Source organism: Salmo trutta, chromosome 38 (assembly GCF_901001165.1).
Source record: "Salmo trutta chromosome 38, fSalTru1.1, whole genome shotgun sequence".
Classification (NCBI taxonomy): Eukaryota; Metazoa; Chordata; class Actinopteri; order Salmoniformes; family Salmonidae; genus Salmo; species Salmo trutta.
Genome location: NC_042994.1, coordinates 27944789 through 27967532, shown reverse-complemented (window position 1 = coordinate 27967532; position 22744 = coordinate 27944789). Strand labels below are relative to the sequence as shown.

At 40.2% G+C, this 22744-nt stretch overlaps 1 protein-coding gene across 3 annotated transcripts in view; it reads left to right on the top strand.

Moving 5' to 3' along the window:
• Positions 1–993: 993 nt before the first annotated feature.
• The window catches only part of LOC115178210 (zinc finger protein 239-like), a 53389-nt gene continuing 31638 nt past the window's right edge, over positions 994–22744 (top strand). The window contains exons 1-3 of one of the 3 annotated variants that reach the window (XM_029739307.1): positions 994–1023; positions 15213–15390; positions 20217–21864. In XM_029739307.1, the coding sequence (XP_029595167.1) occupies positions 1021–1023; positions 15213–15390; positions 20217–21202 (1167 nt within the window). In that variant the 5' untranslated portion in view covers positions 994–1020 and the 3' untranslated portion in view covers positions 21203–21864. Of the gene's footprint in view, positions 1024–15048; positions 15084–15212; positions 15391–20216; positions 21865–22744 lie in introns of those variants that run through there. The other 2 variants (XM_029739306.1, XM_029739308.1) reach the window with 2 other exon arrangements.

The following is a 22744-nucleotide window of genomic DNA, read 5'->3' as shown; positions in this document are numbered from 1 at the left end:
CTGGAAAACCAAAAAAACAATACTCACAACGGCAACAGTGTGGCAGGCTAAAACAAACGCAGTGCACACAAACAACTACACACAACCCCAAAGAAAAACACACACTCCTATATAGGACTCCCAATCAAAGGCAACTCAACACACCTGCCTTCAATTGGGAGTCTCAATCACCAACACAACCATTCACACACACAAAACCCCCCTGCCACATCCTGACCAAAACTAACGCAATTTTGCCCTCTGCTGGTCAGGACGTGACACACATTGAAAGAAGAAGAAGAAGAGGATGATATTACAGTGAAAGAGGAATATGGGAAAGAGGTTGTCAAAGTGGTAAAAGAGGTAGAATATTTCAGAATCAAAAAGGAGGAAGATGCCATATCATTGAAAGAAGAGGAAGAACCTTTTGGAGTAAAAGAGGAAGAGGAGGCTATCTCAATAAAAGAGAAGGAAGACGTTTTGGAAGTGAAAAAGGAGGAGGCTGAAGATCGGGTTACCACCAGTGAGTACTGTCTTATAACGGGCACTATACAGTTCTTGAAATGTTGTTTTAAAGGGGAATTCTACTTCAGTTCTATACTTGAATATGTTGTTCAGTACTGTAGGAATTGTTTAAGGGGCAATCTGCCATTGGTACATATGTTTTTGGGACTTCGATGTATTGATTTCTCATTCTCCATGTGGTCTACATTAAAGTTCACCTCCTCTAATATAACAGGCTTTTAAAATTGGTGCATAATTTCCACTAAAAATATCAAAGGGATGTAAAAGGCACCCATTTTGTGGAAATGACCCTTTACATTTACAACACAAACAATATTTTACAAAATCATGATGAAAGTGGCCATTTTAGACATATTCATGCCTCTTGATTGCAATAGATGGTCATAAGTTTACCATCTGTTTGATATTCTCATTCACACAGGAGAGAGACATGACTATCATGGATCCTCTGGGGAGCATCAACAACATCCTGATGCTGATGACGCAGAGAAGAGTCTCTCCAGATCAGAACACCAGATGGTACAGCTTGGTCTGGTCTAGCATACAGCTTGCTCCGTCTGGGTCTGGGCTGGGTTTCTGTAAAGCACTTCATGACAACAGTGACATCAGCATCCATAATGATATGTGTCTGTGCCCCCTCTTTATGGTTACCAGGACAACGCTAGCCCTTCCTCCCTCCCGGGGTCCCTGTGTCATGCCTCTCCCAGTAGCGCCTTACTGCTGGGTATGAAGAGGTTGTCTGTGCTGCTGGCGGACTGCAGGAAAACAACAGGGCTGAGTGGAACTGTGGGAGGAGGAGAAGAGAAGAAAGGATCAGATTTGACACATCAAAGTAAGTGCTGTGGTTTAGTTTGAACAAATACAATAGATCTGCCCACTGGTATCTGTTACCAGGACAACCAGCAGAGTTCTGTTAGTTGACATGAAGATAGACTGGTGGATATGGATGTTATGAATATCATAACACTGAAAAAGGATTCTGCCAATGAAAAGAGAAACCAATAGACCATATAAAACCTTGATGAAAGTTAGATTTAGAGAGAAAGTTTCAAGATGATCCAATGTAAGGTGAATGTTTTCCTAAAAACATTATGGATGTTACATTGCCTGTCCCAGTCAACCCCCCTGTCTTTACAAGACTCTAGAACTAAACTCCAGACACTTCAATGTGGTCTGTATTGCTTCATTAACATCTGATCTACAGAACTTGTTAAAAATGGCAAATATATATTTTAAAACAAGTTCTGTAAGCCTTTTCTAAAAGCTATTACATTTACGTCATTTAGAATCAGGGTTCTGTTAGGTAACCTGGTGAATATCATAGAATCAGGGTTCTGTTAGGTAACCTGGTGAATATCATAGAATCAGGGTTACGTTAGGTTACCTTAAGTTCTATTTCAGTGACTCGTTAGTCTCACACTTTGGGGATATAAACTGTTAGCAGCACACTGGTGTCAGTTACACATGAAATCAATAAAGTTAGTAATTTGATTGAATGATAAGAATTATTTGGTGTGTGTGGGGGGGGGGGGCTCCAACATATAGACCTTAACAGAACATGTCTTAATTTTGAAATGACTAACTTTATTGATTTCATGTGTAACTGATGCCAGTGTGCTGCTAACAGTTTAGTTTCCTCCACTGTCCCCATACTGGACTCAAACCAGTGATCCTCTGCTTCTCAACACACGTCACCGCCCTCCTTGATAATTAACTCTATTCAGAGTTCTAGAGCCACACACTCACTATAGCACAATAAGTGGTGTGTATTTAACAGATGGTGAGATCAGAAACAAATCAGTCCCTTTGTTTGCTCTGTTTCAGAGCTACTCTGCTTTCTGACAAGGGAAATCCTTTTCAACTATAAATGTGTATTTGGCTGCCATTTAGGCTGCAACAACAATACAGTGGGGGAACACCCCCTGATCTGTTGTTTTATGAAGGGTCACCTACGCCCAGTACCCAAACAGCTAGTCCCATTTTGGGATTTTTCTCTTGTGCTTGAGGCTATTGCTGCTGTTGGAGCCACTGGAAAGAGTAGAAATTAGATTTATATTGTTTAAAACCGCTTTACTTTAGCCATTACATCCGTATAATGAGTTCCACCCCCATACCTTCATGAGGTTCTATAGTAGCAAGGATCTGACACCTCCGGAGGGCTTGATGGCTCAATCCACCAGAGGTATGGCTACATCATAGGCATTGTTCAAAGGCATCTCTGTTCAAGAGATCTGTAATGCAGCATGTTGTGGTGATGTACCTTCATGAGGTTCTACTGACTGGACATCACTACACCTACGGTGAGTAGAGTGGGGACCTCTGAGGGATGATCCTGTCTAGACTTGGCATCAGAGAGTATATGAGCTCTTTGGTAGTTGACTATATCCCCAATGTGTGAGACTAACGAGTCACTGAAATAGAACTTAAGGTAACCTAACGTAACCCTGATTCTATGATATTCACCAGGCTACCTAACAGGACCCTGATTCTATGATATTCACCAGGTTACCTAACAGGACCCTGATTCTATGATATTCACCAGGTTACCTAACAGGACCCTGATTCTATGATATTCACCAGGTTACCTAACAGAACCCTGATTCTATGATATTCACCAGGTTACCTAACAGAACCCTGATTCTATGATATTCACCAGGTTACCTAACGGAACCCTGATTCTATGATATTCACCAGGTTACCTAACAGAACCCTGATTCTATGATATTCACCACGTTACCTAACAGAACCCTGATTCTATGATATTCACCAGGTTACCTAACAGAACCCTGATTCTATGATATTCACCAGGTTACCTAACAGAACCCTGATTCTATGATATTCACCAGGTTACCTAACGGAACCCTGATTCTATGATATTCACCAAGTTACCTAACGGAACCCTGATTCTATGATATTCACCAGGTTACCTAACGGAACCCTGATTCTATGATATTCACCAGGTTACCTAACGGAACCCTGATTCTATGATATTCACCAGGTTACCTTTCACACATGGAAGACACATGGAAGACGGGAGCGACTATGTCCCTTATATGGGAAGTGGCGTGGTCTGCTATTGGCCGTTGCTCGATTGACGTTGTTTGACTGGGTCTCCCTAGACTCCTCCACTAACGAGGCTTATAATATCATAAAACTGGGGTTATGTTTGGTAACCTTAAGTTACATGTCCTACTTTGCTAATTTCTCTGTATAAAATGGCCCATAACTTTAACACTAGCAGAGATCCTGAAACTGATATACCCTTAAAGTATATTATGTTCAACTATTTAAAAATAATATAAACATTTGTTTTCAATATTCATGTTTATATTTTTCAATATTCATGTAGTAAAAAAACTAAGGTTTTGGACTTCCACACAATAATTGACACTGTCTTTGGCAGGAGGAAAACCAAACTTGGAGGACCCAAAGATGTCCAAACTAGCAAGACGCAACCTCTGCTCCCAGATTGGAAAGAGTTTTACCAAGTTAGGAAGCCTGAAAAGACATAAGCGGACACACACAAGAGCGTAGCCACGCCATTGCTCCCAGTGTGGAAAGAGTTTCAAATTGTTACGAACGCTTAAAGATCATGAGCGAATACACACAGGGGAGACGCCATACCATTGCACCCAGTGTGCAAAGCGTTTTCCCCATTTAGGAAACCTGAAAGCTCATGAGCGAATACACACAGGGGAGAAGCCTTACCGCTGCTCCCAGTGTGGAAAGAGTTTTACCCAGTTAGGAAACCTGAAAGCTCCTACTTTATTGACTCTGTCAAGGTACTGACACAGAACCCCTCCACTGGTTTATTGGGCTCAGTGCTAGTGAATGACGCTCAACCTGTCTTCATCATAAGGGCGGTTTCTGAGTCAAAGGTGAACAAGGTGATTAGCTCACTAAAGAACTCTAAATCCAAAGATGTGTTTGGGCTGGACTCTATCTTTCTTAAAAACTACAAAGAGTCACTCATTGGCCCCATTACTAAGGTCACCAACACATCTATTGGTCTGGGGTGTTTCCAAGGGTATGGAAGTCAGCCATAATAACGGCCATCTTTAAATCGGGCGACCCTGTTGACGTGAGTAACTACAGGCCCATTAGTATACTACCTGTAGTGTCGAAGGTTGTTGAAAAGTGTGTAGCAGAACAACTGATTTCCCACCTCAACAACAGCCCCTTCACATTACACTCCATGCAGTTTGGCTTCAGAGTGAAACACTCCACAGAAACGGCCAACTGCTTTCTTCTGGAAAATGTGAAGTCCAAGATGGACAAAGGGGGCGTTGTTGGGGCTGGTTTCTGGACCTAAGGAAGGCTTTCGATACTGTTAACCATGAGATTCTCATCACAAAATTGTCCAAGTTCAACTTTTCCCCCGATGCCTTGAGATGGATGAAATCATACCTTGAAGGCAGAACTTAGTGTGTCAGAGTGAGCAATGAGCTGTCGCCCACTCTTAGCTATGATGTGGGCATGCCCCAAGGGTCAATACTGGGGCCCCTCCTGTTCAGCCTGTACATTAATGATCTGCCTTCTGTCTGCACTGGGTCTGAAGTTCAAATGTATGCAGATGATACAGTGATATATGTGCATGCAAAGAGCAAACAACAAGCTGCACAAGAACTCACTACTGTAATGGTCCAGGTTAGAAAGTGGCTCAGTGACTCGTGTTTGCATCTCAATGTGAAAAAAACTGTTTGCATGTTCTTCACAAAGAGGGCAACAGATGCTACTGAGCCAGATGTCTATGTGTCAGGGGAGAAGCTCCAGGTTGTATCTGATTTTAAGTACCTTGGCATCATACTTGATTCCTACCTCTCTTTTAAAAAGCATGTGAAAAAGGTAATTCAAATAACCAAATTCAACCTAGCTAATTTCCGATTTATACGAAATTGTTTGACCACAGAGGTAGCAAGACTGTACTTCAAATCGATGATACTCCCCCACTTAACATACTGCTTGACTAGTTGGGCCCAAGCTTGCTATACAACATTAAAACCTATTCAGTCTGTCTACAAACAGGCTCTCAAAGTGCTCGATAGGAAGCCCAATAGCCATCATCACTACATCCTCAGAAAGCATGAGCTCCTGAGTTGGGAAAATCTTTTGCAATACACCGACGCATGTCTTGTATTCAAGATCCTAAATGGCCTAGCTCCCCCTCCACTCAGTATTTTTGTTAAACAGAAAACCCAAACATATGGCAGCAGATCCACAAGGTCTGCCATGAGAGGTGACTGTATAGTTCCCTTAAGGAAAAGCACCTTTAGTAAATCCGCTTTCTCTGTGAGAGCGTCCCATGTCTGGAATACACTGCCATCAGACACACATAACTGCACCACATATCACACTTTCACAAAATGCATGAAGACATGGCTAAAGGTCAATCAGATTTGTGAACATAATCCCTAGCTGTGAATTGCCGCTTTCCATGTTGTCTGTTGTCTGTAGCTTGTGAGGTGTGGAAACACTTTGTTGTTTTTATGGATTTTGTCTTGTTGCTTTATGTTGCTCTGTCTGTATGCTACATCTTGCTTGTCCTATGTTGCTCTGTCCTTATGCTATGTCTTGCTTGTCCTGTTACTCTGCATTTGCTCACTGTTCAATGATTGTCTATATTGTAATTGTTTTTAATAACCTGCCCAGGGACTGCGGTTGAAAATTAGCCGGCTGGCTACAATGTAGAAAATTGTAAAAATAAAGAAAAATCCTTGAATGAGTAGGTGTGTCCAAACTTTTGACTGGTTCTGTATACTTCTGCTACTGTCACATAACAAAATACAATGTCAGCGTCAGTATATGCATTCTTAGATGCTGTAGGAATGTGTTATATTGTGTACATGTTCCCCTTGTAGATATTCCTTAACATCTTAGATACTAGTACATTAGTAGTACATAACAGTGTAATACTGTAGTACTACAGTACAGACCTGTCTTGACATCCTCGTTTGAAACTCAAAAGTTTGTCAGAACCAGCCTAATGGACATGTGTACTGTATAAAATATCAGGGAGTCCTTGATTCACCAAAGGTTCTTGTTCTCTACAGTTAAACATAAACAGTATTTCCCTCCCCTCTAACAACATACTTTTGGATTATAAACATGTCAATAAAAAAAGATTACTAAAGTAGCCAATGTATCTTGTCATGTCATATACACATCATAACCCAAGGGTGGTCGAAATTGTTGTTCAAATGATGCATATAAAATCTTTAGTACCTAGGCATTGGGTTATATGTTAGAATGTCTAATAAACAACTATATTGTATAAATTAACAATGTTGTTTTGTCAAAATAAACTGTATGCAGAAGATACAGTTGTGTACTATATTGCCCACCCTGCTGATCAAGCTCTATCTGAACTACAGTATGCTGTCATTATTTTACAGAAAACCTTTATTGATGTCACAGTTGTCGTCTGGAAAGGACCAAAACGCAGCAGGTTGTATACTCATCTTCTTTTAATAGGCGAAAGAAGGAAAACAAACACGTATACAAAAATAACAACAATGATGAACGACGAAAAAATAGTCTTGTCAGGCATAGACAGCTAAACAAGAAACAACCTCCCACAAATCACAAACACACCCTAATATATAGGACTCTCAATCAAAGGCAACTAGACAACCCCTGCCTTCAATTGAGAGTCCACACCCCAATTAACTACACATAGAAACAGACTAACTAGAAAGAACATAGAAATAGACTAACATATAGCAGTGACCAAAAACCCCGGAAATCATAAATCAAACACCCCACTACATAAATCATCACCCCGACACACATAAAAAAAATACCCTCTGCCACGTCCTGACCAAACTACAATAGCAAATAATGTTACTACTGGTCAGGACGTGACAATTGACCTTAAATTATTATTGAATCTGTGTAAACTAAGTATATGTTGTTTTCTAGAGTGAACAAAAATGATTCTAATGATTAAAGTGTATGTACCTTGTGTGGTGTATCTGACGTTAAGCTGTCTTTTAAAAAATATATTGATGAGTTAGTTAATTAAGATATTGAGTATAAAAAGGGTCTTCTTCTATAGAAATAGGTCAGACCTCTTGCTTAATAGTACAAAGCAGATCATTCAATTGATGTTCTTACTGGTCCTAGACTGTGGTGACATCATCTATATGAATGCAGCTGCCACTTCATTAAATCCTTTGACCATAATGCACTTTGTTTTATTATGGCTACAGGTTCAGTACACATCCCTGCATTCTCCATCAGGAAGTAGGCTGACCCTCTTTGTGGTCACGTAGTTCCATTCTTTGCTCTCTTTGCATTTATAAAGCTCTTTGACAGCAACTCCCTCTGTAGCTAACATCTACAATAACCATTAGAGGTAAGAGTTGGTGTTATCATACACAGTCTCAGGGATGGCTAGCTCTGGGAATTCCTTTGGTCTGTACAGAGTTAGGTTAATCAGCTCTTTGCACCTTACTTGTGGAGTAATCTCCAAACTTCTCTAAACATTGATGTTTTGGTGCCTCTAGGTTAATTCACACTGCTGAATGAGGACATGTTACAACTTACTTACAAAACCTTTAAAGGAGTTCATGAAACCATTCAGTCATGGATGTATGTAAACATATTTACCACATATTGCTTGTTACAGAGGACTACTGTTGCACATTGAATAGACATTCATCACTGTTACACCTCCTTGATGTGATGGTTTTCTATGTCTGTACATAGTGTGAATAGTGGTTTCCAAAAAGTTAATACCCCCCTAAACCACAATGATAAATGACCTTTATGATCTTTTGTACCACTATTACTTTGGGGTTCTAATCCCCCTCTGTCAACATCCACACTGTGAACACATCTTTAACATTCATGAACCTTCACTATCTTCATCCCTAAACAAGCAACATTAACTATTGTCTATTGTTATTCTCAATGACCTTCCTGGCCATATGAAAGTCTAGCTAAATACAATGTTTTCATGTCTTTGGTTATGCAAACATTTGTTTATTAGATTATATTTCTCATTAAGAATAATGTTGTTTTAATTCTATATGGGTCACGCCTTGCTTTGGTCAGGTGTTCCCTTATGGGTCAATGATTTTAATTAGAATATAGCAATGATGCTCTCTCCTCAATCACTTACAGTTTCTTTGGAAAGTATTCAGACCCCTTGACTTTTTCCACATTTTGTTACGTTATATCTTATTCTAATATGGATTAAATTAAACAATTTCCACATCAATCTTCACACAATTACCCCAATACAACACAACTCCATGTGTTGCCACTATCATGTATCCTACCATGACTATATTCAACCCAACTCCATGTGTTTCCACTATCATGTATCCTACCATGACTATATCCAACCCAACTCCATGTGTTGCCACTATCATGTATCCTACCATGACTATATCCAACCCAACTCCATGTGTTGCTATATCCAACCCAGCAATCTACACACAATACCCCAGAATGATAAAGCGATAAAAGGCTTTTAGACATTTTTGCAAATGTATTAAAAACAAAAAATAGAAACCTTATTTACGTAAGTATTCAGACCCTTTAATTTGAGACTCGAAATTGGGTTTCCATTGATCATCCTTGAGATGTTTTTACAACTTGATTGGAGTCCACTTGTGGTAAATTCAATTATTATTGGGTATTGTGTGTAGATTGATGAGAAAAAAATGTAATTTAATACATTTTAGAAATGTTTTATCTAACTAGGCAAGTCAGTTATTAAGAACAAATTCTTATTTACAATGACGGCCTACTGGGGAGCAGTGGGTTAACTGCCTTGTTCAGGGGCAGAAAGACATCTTTTTTTAGTTTGTCAGCTCAGGGATTCGATCCAGAAACCTTTCAGTTACTGGCCCAATGCTCTAACCACTAGGCTACCTGCCGAATAACGCTGTAATGTAACAAAATGTGGTAAAAGTCATGGTGTCTGAATATTTTCTGAAGGTACTGTACGAACATCACATTGAATATTGAACTCACTTTCAAAAAGCTCCATGAGGAAGAAAGGATTCCCAGATCTTTTAGATGTTCTGTCTTCAAGATGTTATGGGTTGATGGCTGTTGGAGAGGGGAGGAGCAGTTGAGTGAGCTGGGGCCTTTTATTGGCCTTCCTCTGGGAGCCATGATGAGAGAGAGTGAGAGAGGGCCTACCTGTAAGATATTTTGTGCAATAAACTTACTTCTTTTGAAAGAGGTTTTTGACCATTCAGGGACCTAATCTCAGGCACTCATGAAAACATTTTAAAAATGTAGTCTACACTAAAGTATGTGATTTTGGTCATACAAATATTTTTGACAAGTTATATGCATGAAAATAAAGATGTTTTAAAAAAATGTGACATTTTGGAGAGATTTTTGGACACTGTAGGGGAGGCCAATGCCTTGTTATGGATAGATGTCTATAAAGATAGACTGGTATAAGATATCTGCTCCATTTTTGGGGCACATGTTGACAAGATGTTAGGGAATCACTGGAGGGGGATATTGACACACTGAGCATCTCAGTGTACATCTCAATAAACACAATAGACATTTTGTTACATTTCAGTCCTCTGTGATGTATTTGAAGTGTCATATTGGGATGTAAACTCAAATATGAATACATTTAAACTATATCTGACATGGTACTGGTATCTTCTTTTTTTAAATTACATTTTCTTTCAAACCTTTAATTTCTAAAGTTTATTATGTCATATTAAATACTAAATTATGTCACTAATGTTTTATTACAAAATAACTTTATATAAATCACATGTTATTATTACATGTAGCAACACCACATGACAACAACATGGTAGCAACACAACATGGCAGAAACACAACATGGTAGCAACACAACATGGCAGCAGCACAACATGGTAGCAGCACAACATGGTAGCAACACAACATGGTAGCAACACAACATGGCAGCAACATAACATGGCAGCAACACAACATGGTACAAACATTATTGTGCACAGACAAGAGCACAAAGGCAAGAAGGTAGAGACAACAATACATCAAACGAAGCAGCCACAACTGTCAGTAAGAGTGTCCATGATTGAGTCCTTGAATGAAGAGATGGAGATAAAACTGTCCAGTTTGAGTGTTTTTTGCAGCTTGTTCCTGTCTCTAGCTGCAGCGAAATGAAAAGAGGAGCGACCCAGGGATGTGTGTGCTTTGGGGACGTTTAACAGAATGTGACTGGCAGAACGGGTGTTGTATGTGGAGGATGAGGGCTGCAGTAGATATCTTAGATAGGGGGGAGTGAGGCCTAAGAGGGTTTTATAAATAAGCCTTAAACCAGTGGGTCATGCGACAGGTATAAAGACATAACCAATTTACAGAGGAGTATAGAGTGCAGCGAGGTTTCCTATAAGGAGCATTGGTGGCAAATCTGATGGCCGAATAGTAAAGAACATCTTGCCTCTCCATGTGTTTCCACTATCATGTATCCTACCATGACTATATCCAACCCAACTCCATGTGTTTCCACTATCATGTATCCTACCATGACTATATCCAACCCAACTCCATGTGTTTCCACTATCATGTATCCTACCATCACTGAAGCTTTGATCCAGTGGAAGAAGTATTGAGGAGCAGGGAGGTTAAAGGTCACTTCAGGATACAGCTGTTACTCTACACTATCTCTAGATAATCCAGTAATGAGAGAAAATGTATAGATTTTTTAGGGCCCTATAACATCTCTATCTTTATATAACATCTCTATCAAATCTAAAAAAAAATGTTTACCTAATTCAGTTTTTTTCTCTAATTACATTTTCTCCGTTTAGTTTTCCAGGTTTCTGATGTCCCTGTTTTCTGTTTTTCTCTCTAAATCACACTGTTAATAGAAAAACAACAACATTGGATGTTCTAAGTCCACAACAATACTTAAACCACATCAGGAGACCACTTTTGAAGTCTGAGAAAAATCTAAGAAATGTTCATTTTTGTGTGTAGATACCCTTTAATTCAAGTGGCACCAGCAAGAGCCTTGCTTGGTTAGTGGTGTCTCTGTAGCACACGTGATTGCAGAGTTTGCTGAACAAATCACAACTGGATTGATGCAAATAATCATGATATCATTCTGCCAGGTAGGCAAAGACTACTTTGTAGGTAACATTTAATTGACAACGTTTTTGGGAAAGCTTTTCCATCAACCAGAAGATGGTTGTCATTAGCATCATCGCTAACAGCTACACATAGTGGTAGACAAATGCACTCAGACAGGGTCATTTCCGGGCTGTTTCCTCTTCAGAAAGTTGAAGGAAAATACAAATCATTTAGGAGAATTTAATGATGACTTGCAGGCAGTGGGTTCAGAACTACAAAAGAAAAACCAGCCCCGTCGCGGACCACGATGTCTTGCTCCCAGACAGACTAAACAACTTCTTTGCTCGCTTTGAGGACAATAGAGTGCCATTGACACGGCCCGCTACCAAGACCTGCGGGCTCTCCTTCCCTACAGCCAACGTGAATAAAACATTTAAACGTGTTAACCCTCGCAAAGCTGCAGGCCCAGACGGCATCCCCGGCCGCGCCCTCAGAGCATGCGCAGACCAGCTGGCTGGTGTGTTTACTGACATATTCAATCCATCCTTATCCCAGTCTGCTGTTCCCACATGCTTCAAGAGGGCCACCATTGTTCCTGTTCCAAGAAAGCTAAGGTAACTGAGCTAAATGACTACCGCCCTGTAGCACTCACTTCCGTCATCATGAAGTGCTTTGAGAGACTAGTCAAGGACCATATCACCTCCACCCTACCTGACACCCTAGACCCACTCCAATTTGCTTACCGCCCCAATAGGTCCACTGACGATGCAATCGCCATCACACTGCACACTTCCCTAACCCATCTGGACAAGAGGAATACCTATGTAAGAATGCTGTTGATCGATTACAGCTCAGCATTTAACACCATAGTACCCTCCAAACTCGTCATTAAGCTCGAGACCTTGCGTCTCGACCCTGCCCTGTGCAACTGGGTCCTGGACTTCCTGACGGGCCACCCCCAGAGGGTGAGTGTAGGTAACAACATCTCCACCCCGCTGATCCTCAACACTGGGTCCCCACAAGGGTGCGTTCTCAGCCCTCTCCTGTACTCCCTGTTCTCCCATGACTGCGTGGCCATGCACGCCTGCAACTCAATCATCAAGTCTGCAGACAACATTACAGTGGTAGGCTTGATTACCAACAACGACGAGACGGCCTACAGGGAGGAGGTGAGGGCCCTCGGAGTGTGGTGTCAGGAAAATAACCTCACACTCAATGTCAACAAAACAAAGGAGATGATCGTGGACTTCAGGAAACAGCAGAGGGAGCAGCCCCCTATCTACATTGAAGGGACAGTAGTGGAGAAGGTGGAAAGTTTTAAGTTCCTCGGCGAACACATCACGGACAAAATGAAATGGTCCACCCACACAGACAGCGTGGTGAAGAAGGTGCAGCAGCGCCTCTTCAACTTTAGGAGGCTGAAGAAATTTGGCTTGTCACCAAAAACACTCACAAACTTTTACAGACGCACAATCGAGAGCATCCTGACGGGCGGTATTATCGCCTGGTACGGCAGCTGCTCCGCCCATAACCGTAAGGCTCTCCAGAGGGTAGTGAGGTCTGCACAACGCATCACCGGGGGCAAACTACCTGCCCTCCAGGACAACTGCACCACCAGATGTCACAGGAAGTCCAAAAAGAGCATCAAGGACAACAACCACCCGAGCCACTGCCTGTTCACCCTGCTATCATCCAGAAGGCGAGGTCAGTACAGGTGCATCAAAGCGGGGACCGAGAGACTGAAAAACAGCTTCTATCTCAAGGCCATCAGACTGTTAAACAACCATCACTAACATTGAGTGGCTGCTGCCAACATACTGACTCAACTCTAGCCACTTTAATAATGGAAAAATGTATGTAATAAATGTATCACTAGCCACTTTAAACAATGCCACTTTATATAATGTTTACATACCCTACATTACTCATCTCATATGTATATACCGTACGCTATACCATCTACTGTATCTTGCCTATGCCATTCGGCCATCACTCATTCATACATTTATATGTACATATTCTTATTCATACCTTTACACTTGTGTGTATGAGGTAGTTGTTGTGAAATTGTTAGGTTATATTACTTGTTATACTGCATGGTCGGAACTAGAAGCACAAGCATTTCGCTACACTCGCATTAACATCTGCTAACCATGTGTATGTGACAAATAACATTTGCTTTGATTTGAATAACTATGACAAAAAATGTATACTCTTTAATCTGTCACTTAATCCTGCCTAATGGGCAGGTCAGCCCTGGAGTAAAGTATTGGCTGTAAGAAGTAAGAGAAAACATAACATCTGGTTGTTTTTAAATGACTAGTTATGACATTGTTGCCAGAATGAACATGTAATTAATATTTTTCCAATCTGCGTTACCCACTCCAGTCAGCAGATGGCGCTATGAGTCTTTCAGTTGATGCTTCTTGCATGACGTATAATCTAGTGGACGGGACAGGAGGCTTCTTCAACAGCGACAAAAGGCTTCTGATTCAACCAACGTGGTGTTTTGCGAGCGAACATAAAACTGAAACATTGAAGCTCTTTAGACCAATCTTGTCTATATTACTCTTAGTGTTTTGAACATAATTATGTTTACCTATCTACTAGTTCATTTAAATGTAATTTGCTTTTTAAATTAGCAAATGTGTTAAATTGATACTGCACTAGGCTAATTGCCCGGAGCATGAGCTCACTAAGCTCGACGGAGAAAGAAGCTCTGGTGAAAGGAGAGGAAGAAGCTTTCAGCATGAAAAAGGAGGAAGAGGAGGCTATCACATTGAAAGAAGAAGAGGATGATATTACAGTGAAAGAGGAAGATGGGAAAGAGGTTGTCAGAGTGGAAGAGGAGGAGGTAGAAGCTTTCAGAATCAAAATGGAGGAAGATGCCATAACATTGAAAGAAGAAAATGTAGTGAAAGAAGAGGAAGAAGCTTTTAGAGTAAAAGAGGAAGAGGAGGCTATCTCAATTAAAGAGGAGGAGGCTGAAGATCAGATTACCATCAGTGAGTACTGTGTTAAAAACAGGGGCACGATGCAGTTCTTGAAATAATGTGTTGTTTTAAAGGGGCATTCTAATTCAGTTCTACACTTGAATATGTTGTTCAGTACTGTAGGAATTGTTTAAGGGGCAATCTGCCATTGGTACATATGTTTTTGGGAGTTCGATGTATTGAATTCTCATTCTCAATGTGGTCTATATTAAAGTTCACCTCATCTAATATAACATGCTTTTAAAATTGGTACATTATTTCTACATAAAATATCAAAGGGATGCACAAGGCACAGATTTTGTGGAAATTACCCATTACATTTGCAACACAAACAACATTTTCAAAATCATGATGAAAGTGGCCATTGATGACATATTCATGCCTCTTGATTGCAATAGATGGTCATAAGTTTACCGTCTGTTTGTTGTTCTCGTTCACACAGGAGAGAGACGTGAATATTGTGGATCCTCTGGGGAGCCTCAACAACATCCTGATGCTGACGAGGCAGAGAAGAGTCTCTCCAGATCAGAACACCAGATGGCACAGGTTGGTCTGGTCTAGCATACAGCTTGGTCTATCGGGGCCTGGGCTGGGTTTCTGTAAAGGACTTCATGACAACCTTGACATCAGCATCCATAATGATATGTGTCTGTGTACCCTCTTTATGGTTACCAGGACAACGCTAGCCCTTCCTCCCTCCCGGAGTCCCCGTGTCGTGCCTCTCCCGGTAGCGCCTTACTGCTGGGTATGAAGAGGTTGTCTGTGCTGCTGGTGGACTGCAGGAAAACAACGGGGCTGAGTGGAACTGTGAGAGGAGGAGAAGAGAAGAAAGGATCATATTTGACTCATCAAAGTAAGTGCTGTAGTTTAGTTTGAACAAATAAAATAGATCTGCCCACTGGTATCTGTTACCAGGACAACCAGCAGAGTTCTGTTAGTTGACATGAAGATAGACTGGTGGATATGGATGTTATGAATATCATAACACTGAAAAAGGATTCTGCCAATGAAAAGAGAGATACCAATAGACCATATAAAACCTTGATGAAAGTTAGCTTTAGAGAGAAAGTTTCAAGATGATCTGATGTAAGGTGCATGTTTTACAAAAACTTTTCCTAAAAACATTGTGGATGTTACATTGCCTGTCCCAGTCAACCCCCCCTATCTTTACAAGACTCTAGAAGAGGCAGACTAAACTCCAGACACTTCAATGTGGTCTGTATTGCTTCATTAACATCTGATCTACTACACAACTTGTTAAACATGCAAATGTACAGTTGTAGTTGGAAGTTTACATACACCTTAGCCAAATACATTTAAACTCAGTTTTTCACAATTCCTGACATTTAATCACAGTAAAATGTCCCTGTCTTAGGTTAGTTCACCACTTTATTTTAAGAATGTGAAATATCAGAATAATAGTAGAGAGATTTATTTCAGCTTTTATTTCTTTCATCACATTCCCAATGGGTCAGAAGTTTACATACACTCAATTTGTATTTGGTAGCATTGCCTTTAAATAGTTTAACTTGGGTCAAATGTTTCGGGTAGCCCCTTCCACAAGCTTCCCACAATAAGTTGGTTGAATTTTGGCCCATTCCTCCTGACAGAGCTGGTGTAACTGAGTCAGGTTTCTAGGCCTCCTTGCTCGCACACGCTTTTTCAGTTCTGCCCACACATTTTCTAAAGGATTGAGGTCAGGGCTTTGTGATGGCCACTCCAATACCTTGACTTTATTTTTCTTAAGCCATTTTTCCACAACTGTGGAAGTATGCTTGTGGTCATTGTCCATTTGGAAGACCCATTTGCGACCAAGCTTTAACTTCCTGACTGATATCTTGAGATGATGCCATCTATTTTGTGAAGTGCACCAGTCCCTCCTGCAGTAAAACACCCCCACAACATGATGCTGCCACCTCCGTGCTTCAGGGTTGGGATGGTGTTCTTCGGCTTGCAAGCCTCCCCCTTTTTCCTCCAAACATAACGATGGTCATTATGGCCAAAAGGTTCTGTTTTTGTTTTATCAGACCAGAGGACATTTCTCCAAAAAGTACTATCTTTGTCCCCATGTGCAGTTCGAAACCGGAGTCTGGCTTTTTTATGGCAGTTTTGGAGCAGTGGCTTCTTCCTTGCTGAGCGGCCTTTCAGGTGATGTCGATATAGGACTCGTTTTCCTGTGGATATAGATACTTTTGTACCGGTTTCCTCCAGCATCTTCACAAGGTCCTTTGCTGTTGTTCTGGGATTGATTTGCACTTTTCGCACCAAAGTACGTTCATCTCTAGGCGAAAGAACACGTCTCCTTCCTGAGGGGTATGACGGCTGCGTGGTCCCATGGTGTTTATACTTGCTTACTATTATTTGTACAGATAAATGTGGTACCTTCAGGCGTTTGGAAATTGGATGAACCAGACTTGTGGAGGTCTACAAATGTTTTTCTGATGTCTTGGCTGATTTCTTTTGATTTTCCCATGATGTCAAGCAAAGAGGCACTGAGTTTGAAGGTAGGCCTTTGAAATACATCCACAGGTACACCTCCAATTGACTCTATTGATGTCAATTAGCCTATCAGAAGCTTCTAAAACCATGACATAATTTTCTGGGATTTTCCAAGCTGTTTAATGGCACAGTCAACTTGGTGTATGTAAACTCCTGACCCACTGGAATTGTCATATTGTGAATTATAAGTGAAATAAGAAATTTGTGGAGTGGTTGAAAAACGAGTTTTAATGACTCCAACATAAGTGTATGTAAACTTCAGACTTCAACTGTATGTATATTTTTTTAAACAAGCCTTTTCTAAAAGCTGTGAAATTGATTAAATAAAGAAAAACATTTGTGAGACTTGGGCTCCGTCGACAAAATGTATTCAATTTTCTACTTTAACAGGTCAAATAATCTCCAACATATATACTTTAACTTCTTACGACACCCGGGATTGATTTTGACAATAGCCAGTGAAAAATCAGAGCGCATATTCAAAACAACGAATCTAATAATTTAAATTTCTCAAACATATGACTTTTTTACACCATTTTAAAGATACATTTCTCCTGAATCCAACCACGTTGTCCAATTTCAAAAAGGCTTTACAGCGAAAGCAAAACATTAGATTATGTTAGGACAGTATATATACAAAAATAACCACACAGCCATTTTCCAAGCAAGGAGATGTGTCACAAAAAAACTGAAAACCAGCTAAAATGATGCACTAACCTTTGACGATCTTCATCAGATGACACTCCTAGGACATCATGTTACACAATACATGCATTTTTTGTTCGATCAAAAACTCCAGACATTTCAATGTGGTCTGTATTGCTTCATTAACCTCTCTTGGGCAGGTGGGACGCTACCGTCCCACCCACGCTTCACACTATTCAACAGCCAGTGAAAAATCAGAGCGCCAAATTCAAAACAACAAAATGTCAGAATTCAAAGTTCTCAAACATACGACTATTTTACACCATTTTAAAGATACACTTCTCCTTAATGTAACCACATTGTCCGATTTCAAAAAGGCTTTACGGCGAAAGCATAAAGTTAGATTATGTTAGGACAGGGACAACACAAGAAAAACCACACAGCCATTTTCCAAGCAGGAGAAGGGTCACAAAACCAGAAATTCAGCTAACGTTAAGCACTAACCTTTGACGATCTTCATCAGATGACACTCCTAGGACTCAATGTTAGACAATACATGTATGATTTCTTCGATAAAGTTCATATTTATATCCAAAAACAGAATTTTACATTGGCGCGTGATTTTCAGAAAATATTTTGCCTCCAATACTGCCGGTGAATGAATCAGCACAACAATTTACAAAAATACTCATCATAAACGTTGATAAAATATTAAACTGTTATTCAAAGAATTATAGATGTACATGTCCTTTATGCAACCGCTGTGACAGATTTCACAAAAGCTTCACGGGGAAAGCACACTTTGCAATAATCTGAGTACTGCGCTCAGAAAAATACACCAGATACCCGCCATTTTGGAGTCATCTAAAATCATAAATAGCATTACAAATATTCACTTACCTTTGATCTTCATCAGAAGGCACTTCAAGGCATCCCAGGTCCACAATAAATGTTGTTTTGTTCGATAAAGTCCGTAATTTATGTCCAAATACCTCCTTGTGTTTGCGCGTTCAGTAAGCTTCTCCAAATGTAGGAAGCGCGCGGAAAATTTCACGACGAAAAGTCAAAAAAAGTTATATTTACGTTCGTTGAAACATGTCAAACGTTGTAAAGCATCAATCTTTAGGGCCTTTTTAACGTCAAACTTCAATAATATTCCAACCGGACGATTCCAATGTCTTGAAAAACGTTATGGAACACAGCTACCTCCTCACGTGAATATGCGCCAATGAACTCATGTCATTTTCTGGGTCACCAACTTCCCCATCTTCTTGTTCGCTCTCTGTTCACTACAAAAGGCTGAACGAAGGTTCTAAAGACTGTTGACATCTAGTGGAAGGCTTAGGAAGTGCAAAATGAAACCTCAGTCACTGTGTTAGATAGGCAATGACTTGGAAAGATACCAAGCATCAGATTTCCACTTCCTGGTTGGATTTTTCTCAGGTTTTTGCCTGCCACATGAGTTCTGTTATACTCACAGACATTATTTAAACAGTTTTAGAAACTTCAGTGTTTTCTATCCAAATCTACTAATAATATGCATATCCTAGCTTCTGAGTTTGAGTAGGAGGCAGTTTAATATGGGCACGTATTTCATTCGAAAGTGAAAATACTGCCCCCTACACGCAAGAAGTTAACCTGTTAGGGCTAGGGGGCAGTATTTGCACGGCCGGATAAAAAACGTACCCGATTTAATCTGGTTACTACTCCTGCCCAGTAACTAGAATATGCATATAATTGTTTGATTTGGATAGAAAACACCCTAAAGTTTCTAAAACTGTTTGAATGGTGTCTGTGAGTATAACAGAACTCATATGGCAGTCAAAACCCTGAGACAAATCCTGACAGGAAACTGAAATCTGATGTGTGGATATCATTTCAAACATTTGCCATTGAAACACACAGGGGCTTGTGAATCATTTAGCACTTCCTATGGCTTCCACTAGATGTCCCCAGTCTTTACAAAGTGGTTTGAGTCTCCTATGGTAGTAACTGACCCAAAGAGAGGCTGTGGCACTTGGTCACAGGGGATGGGCCATTACCATTGTGACGTCGGCGCCCATGACTACTCTCCCTTTTCGAAACGTTTTGAAAAACAATGCAACCGTCCCAATGGAATATTATTGAAGGCCTGGTTGAAAAAGCCCCTAAAGATTTATGTTATACAACGTTTGACATGTTTGAACGAACTTAAATATATTATAGTATATTTATATTTATATTTTTACAACCACCTGCTTGATAGGAATCCAGTGATGTCTGTGTCTTGAGTGTCATAGAACTGTCTTATGTTTGGTGTTCTGACTTATAAAACAGAAATAAAAAAATAAGTAACGTAAACATATCAGTAATTACCAGGATGCTCTTCCACATTTGTTTTAAAATCACACAAAGATTGTTTTAAATGATGAAACATTTGAAAGCTGGCCTCAGGTTATTGAGGCATCTGATTTGGTTTAAACCTCATAGCAAGGCAGATTAATCATGTGGAGATTTCATTCTGGTCTATCTTAAAATAAACACTCTCTGTGGCAGGAGGAAATCCAAACTTGGACGAACCAAAGACGTCCAAATCAGCAAGTCGACACCTCTGCTCCCAGTGTGGCAAGTGTTTTAACCTGATATCGGCCCTGGAACGACATGAGAGAATACACACAGGGAAGAAGCCTTACCGCTGCTCCCAGTGTGGCAAGTGTTTTAACCAATTAGGGAACCTGAAACGACATGGGAGATTACACACAGGGGAGAAGCCTTACTGTTGCTCCCAATGTGGAAAGAGTTTCCAATGGAAAAGCTACTTGAAAACACATGAGAGAATACACACAGGGGGAAAGCCTTACCACTGCTCCCAGTGTGGAAAGTGTTTTAACCAGTTAGCAGAAATGAAACAACATGAGAGAATACACACAGAGGAGAAGCCTTACCACTGCTCCCAGTGTGGCAAGTGTTTTAACCGGTTAGGGGATCTGAAACAACATGAGAGATTACACACAGGGGAGAAGCCTTACCACTGCTCCCACTGTGGCAAGTGTTTTAACTTGTTAGGGGTCCTGAAACAACATGAGCGAATACACACAGGGGAGAAGCCTTACCACTGCTCCCAGTGTGGCAAGTGTTTTAGCCGGTTAGGGACTCTGAAACTACATGAGAGAATACACACTGGGGAGAAGCCTTACCGCTGCTCCCAGTGTGGAAAGTGTTTTTGCCGGTTAGGGAACCTGAAAAAACATGCGATAATACACACAGGGGAGAGGCCTCACCACTGCTCCCAGTGTGAAAAAAGTTTTCAACAGAAAAGCTACTTGAAAACACATGAGAGAATACACACAGGGGAGAAGCCTTACCACTGCTCCCAGTGTGGAAAGAGTTTTGCCCATTTAGGAAGCCTGAAAGAACACATGAGACTGCACACAGGGGAGAAGCCTTACCACTGCTCAGACTGTGGGAAGACATATTACTCATCACAGTCACATAAATGTCACGTGAGAATCCACACAGGAGAGAATAAATACTTATCCTAGTGTGAATGTTGATATTTTACATCAAATTGACTTAAAATTCATCAGAGAACATACACAGTGCTCCAATTGTCATATATTGTTGACTGAGAATGTGTTTACTTGTTTGTGCCATATGAAATTAAATGGTACAAAGTATACTCAAACATATATTTGTATGTTTTTATTAGAGAACATGAAGTGAATATGGAGTATTTCAGTTTGAATATAGAGTAGATCAGATTCCATGTGTTTAAATGGTCTTTTTTTAAACTCTGACTATGTGTGTTTATCTGGGTGTGTCATTCTTCCAGCACTACAGATAATCGAGTGATATTTCGATGTGATGCATTTGTTCCATTGTTTACATTTACATTGTTGGCCCACTGATGATTTAATGATATGAAAATGTTCACAGACTCTGTAATGCAAAATCTTAATTGTATGTGTCCACATATCTGAGTATGTGACTAACCTTGTGACCTATTTTAATCTGTCCTGGGAGTATCATCCTGCATTGCAAACTAGCTTGCACCTGCGCCCTTGTATGAAAAATATCCCACCCAGGAACAGGCAACAATAAAGATATGTGCTCATCACCCAATGCTTCAGGAATTCAGACTGTCTCCTCTGCGCTGTGTAACTCTTATTTTCTCTGAGCTCAGAAATAAAGAATATTGGTTTGACTTGGACTCCAGTAGATCCTTATTTTATAATATCCACCACAACTCGCCCACGGAATGCTGTTTATCATTGTCTCATTGAAGATGTCTTTGTTTTACTTTCCTGGGGGCATTTACAAGCCTCCCACTGGTTGAATAAACTTTGTTTCCACGTCATTTCAACAAAACAAATCCATATGATGATGTTTGATTAATGTGGAAAACTGATTGGATTTGTAAAAAGCCAATGACGGGTGATATTTTGTGTTGATTTCATGTTGAATTCACTTTAGTTGACGACTCAAAGAAATGTAAATAGAAACTAGATGTTGAACTGACGTCTGTACCCAGTGGGCTGGTTTGAATAAGCAGCAGGTGTTGGATCAATATCTCCCTTCGTTGTTAAGTTTCCATGCAATTTGCGACAGATTTCCATGTGAATATTCTAAAATGTGCGTAAAACAATAAACACATTTTACCACCAGAAATGTTTGCATCAAACAAACTTATTGCGGTAAAATAACTTTGTACCGAAAAGAACTACAAGTTAAATTGGTTTCCATCACAACTTATTTCATCTGTAGCCTAATAAACTACATGGGTTCCCAAGTCGTAGTGGGAGGACCACACAACATATCATCGCGTCTCCAACTTAACTAATATGTGATGGTTATATAAATATTTGCGTATAAAGGAGTTTCCACCTCCATTTCTCGCTTATACATTTTTACTTACACAAAAAGACCCCACCATGTCAAACGAACAAACAAATTGTCTATCGGAATTTATAAAATTGTAAAGGCATATCCTGTTTCCGTCAGCCTGGTCATTACTTTTGAAATGGTTGGATCAATATCCAGCTTCATTGTCTGGATGAAGCCTGATTTGGAATGTCTGAGTAGTT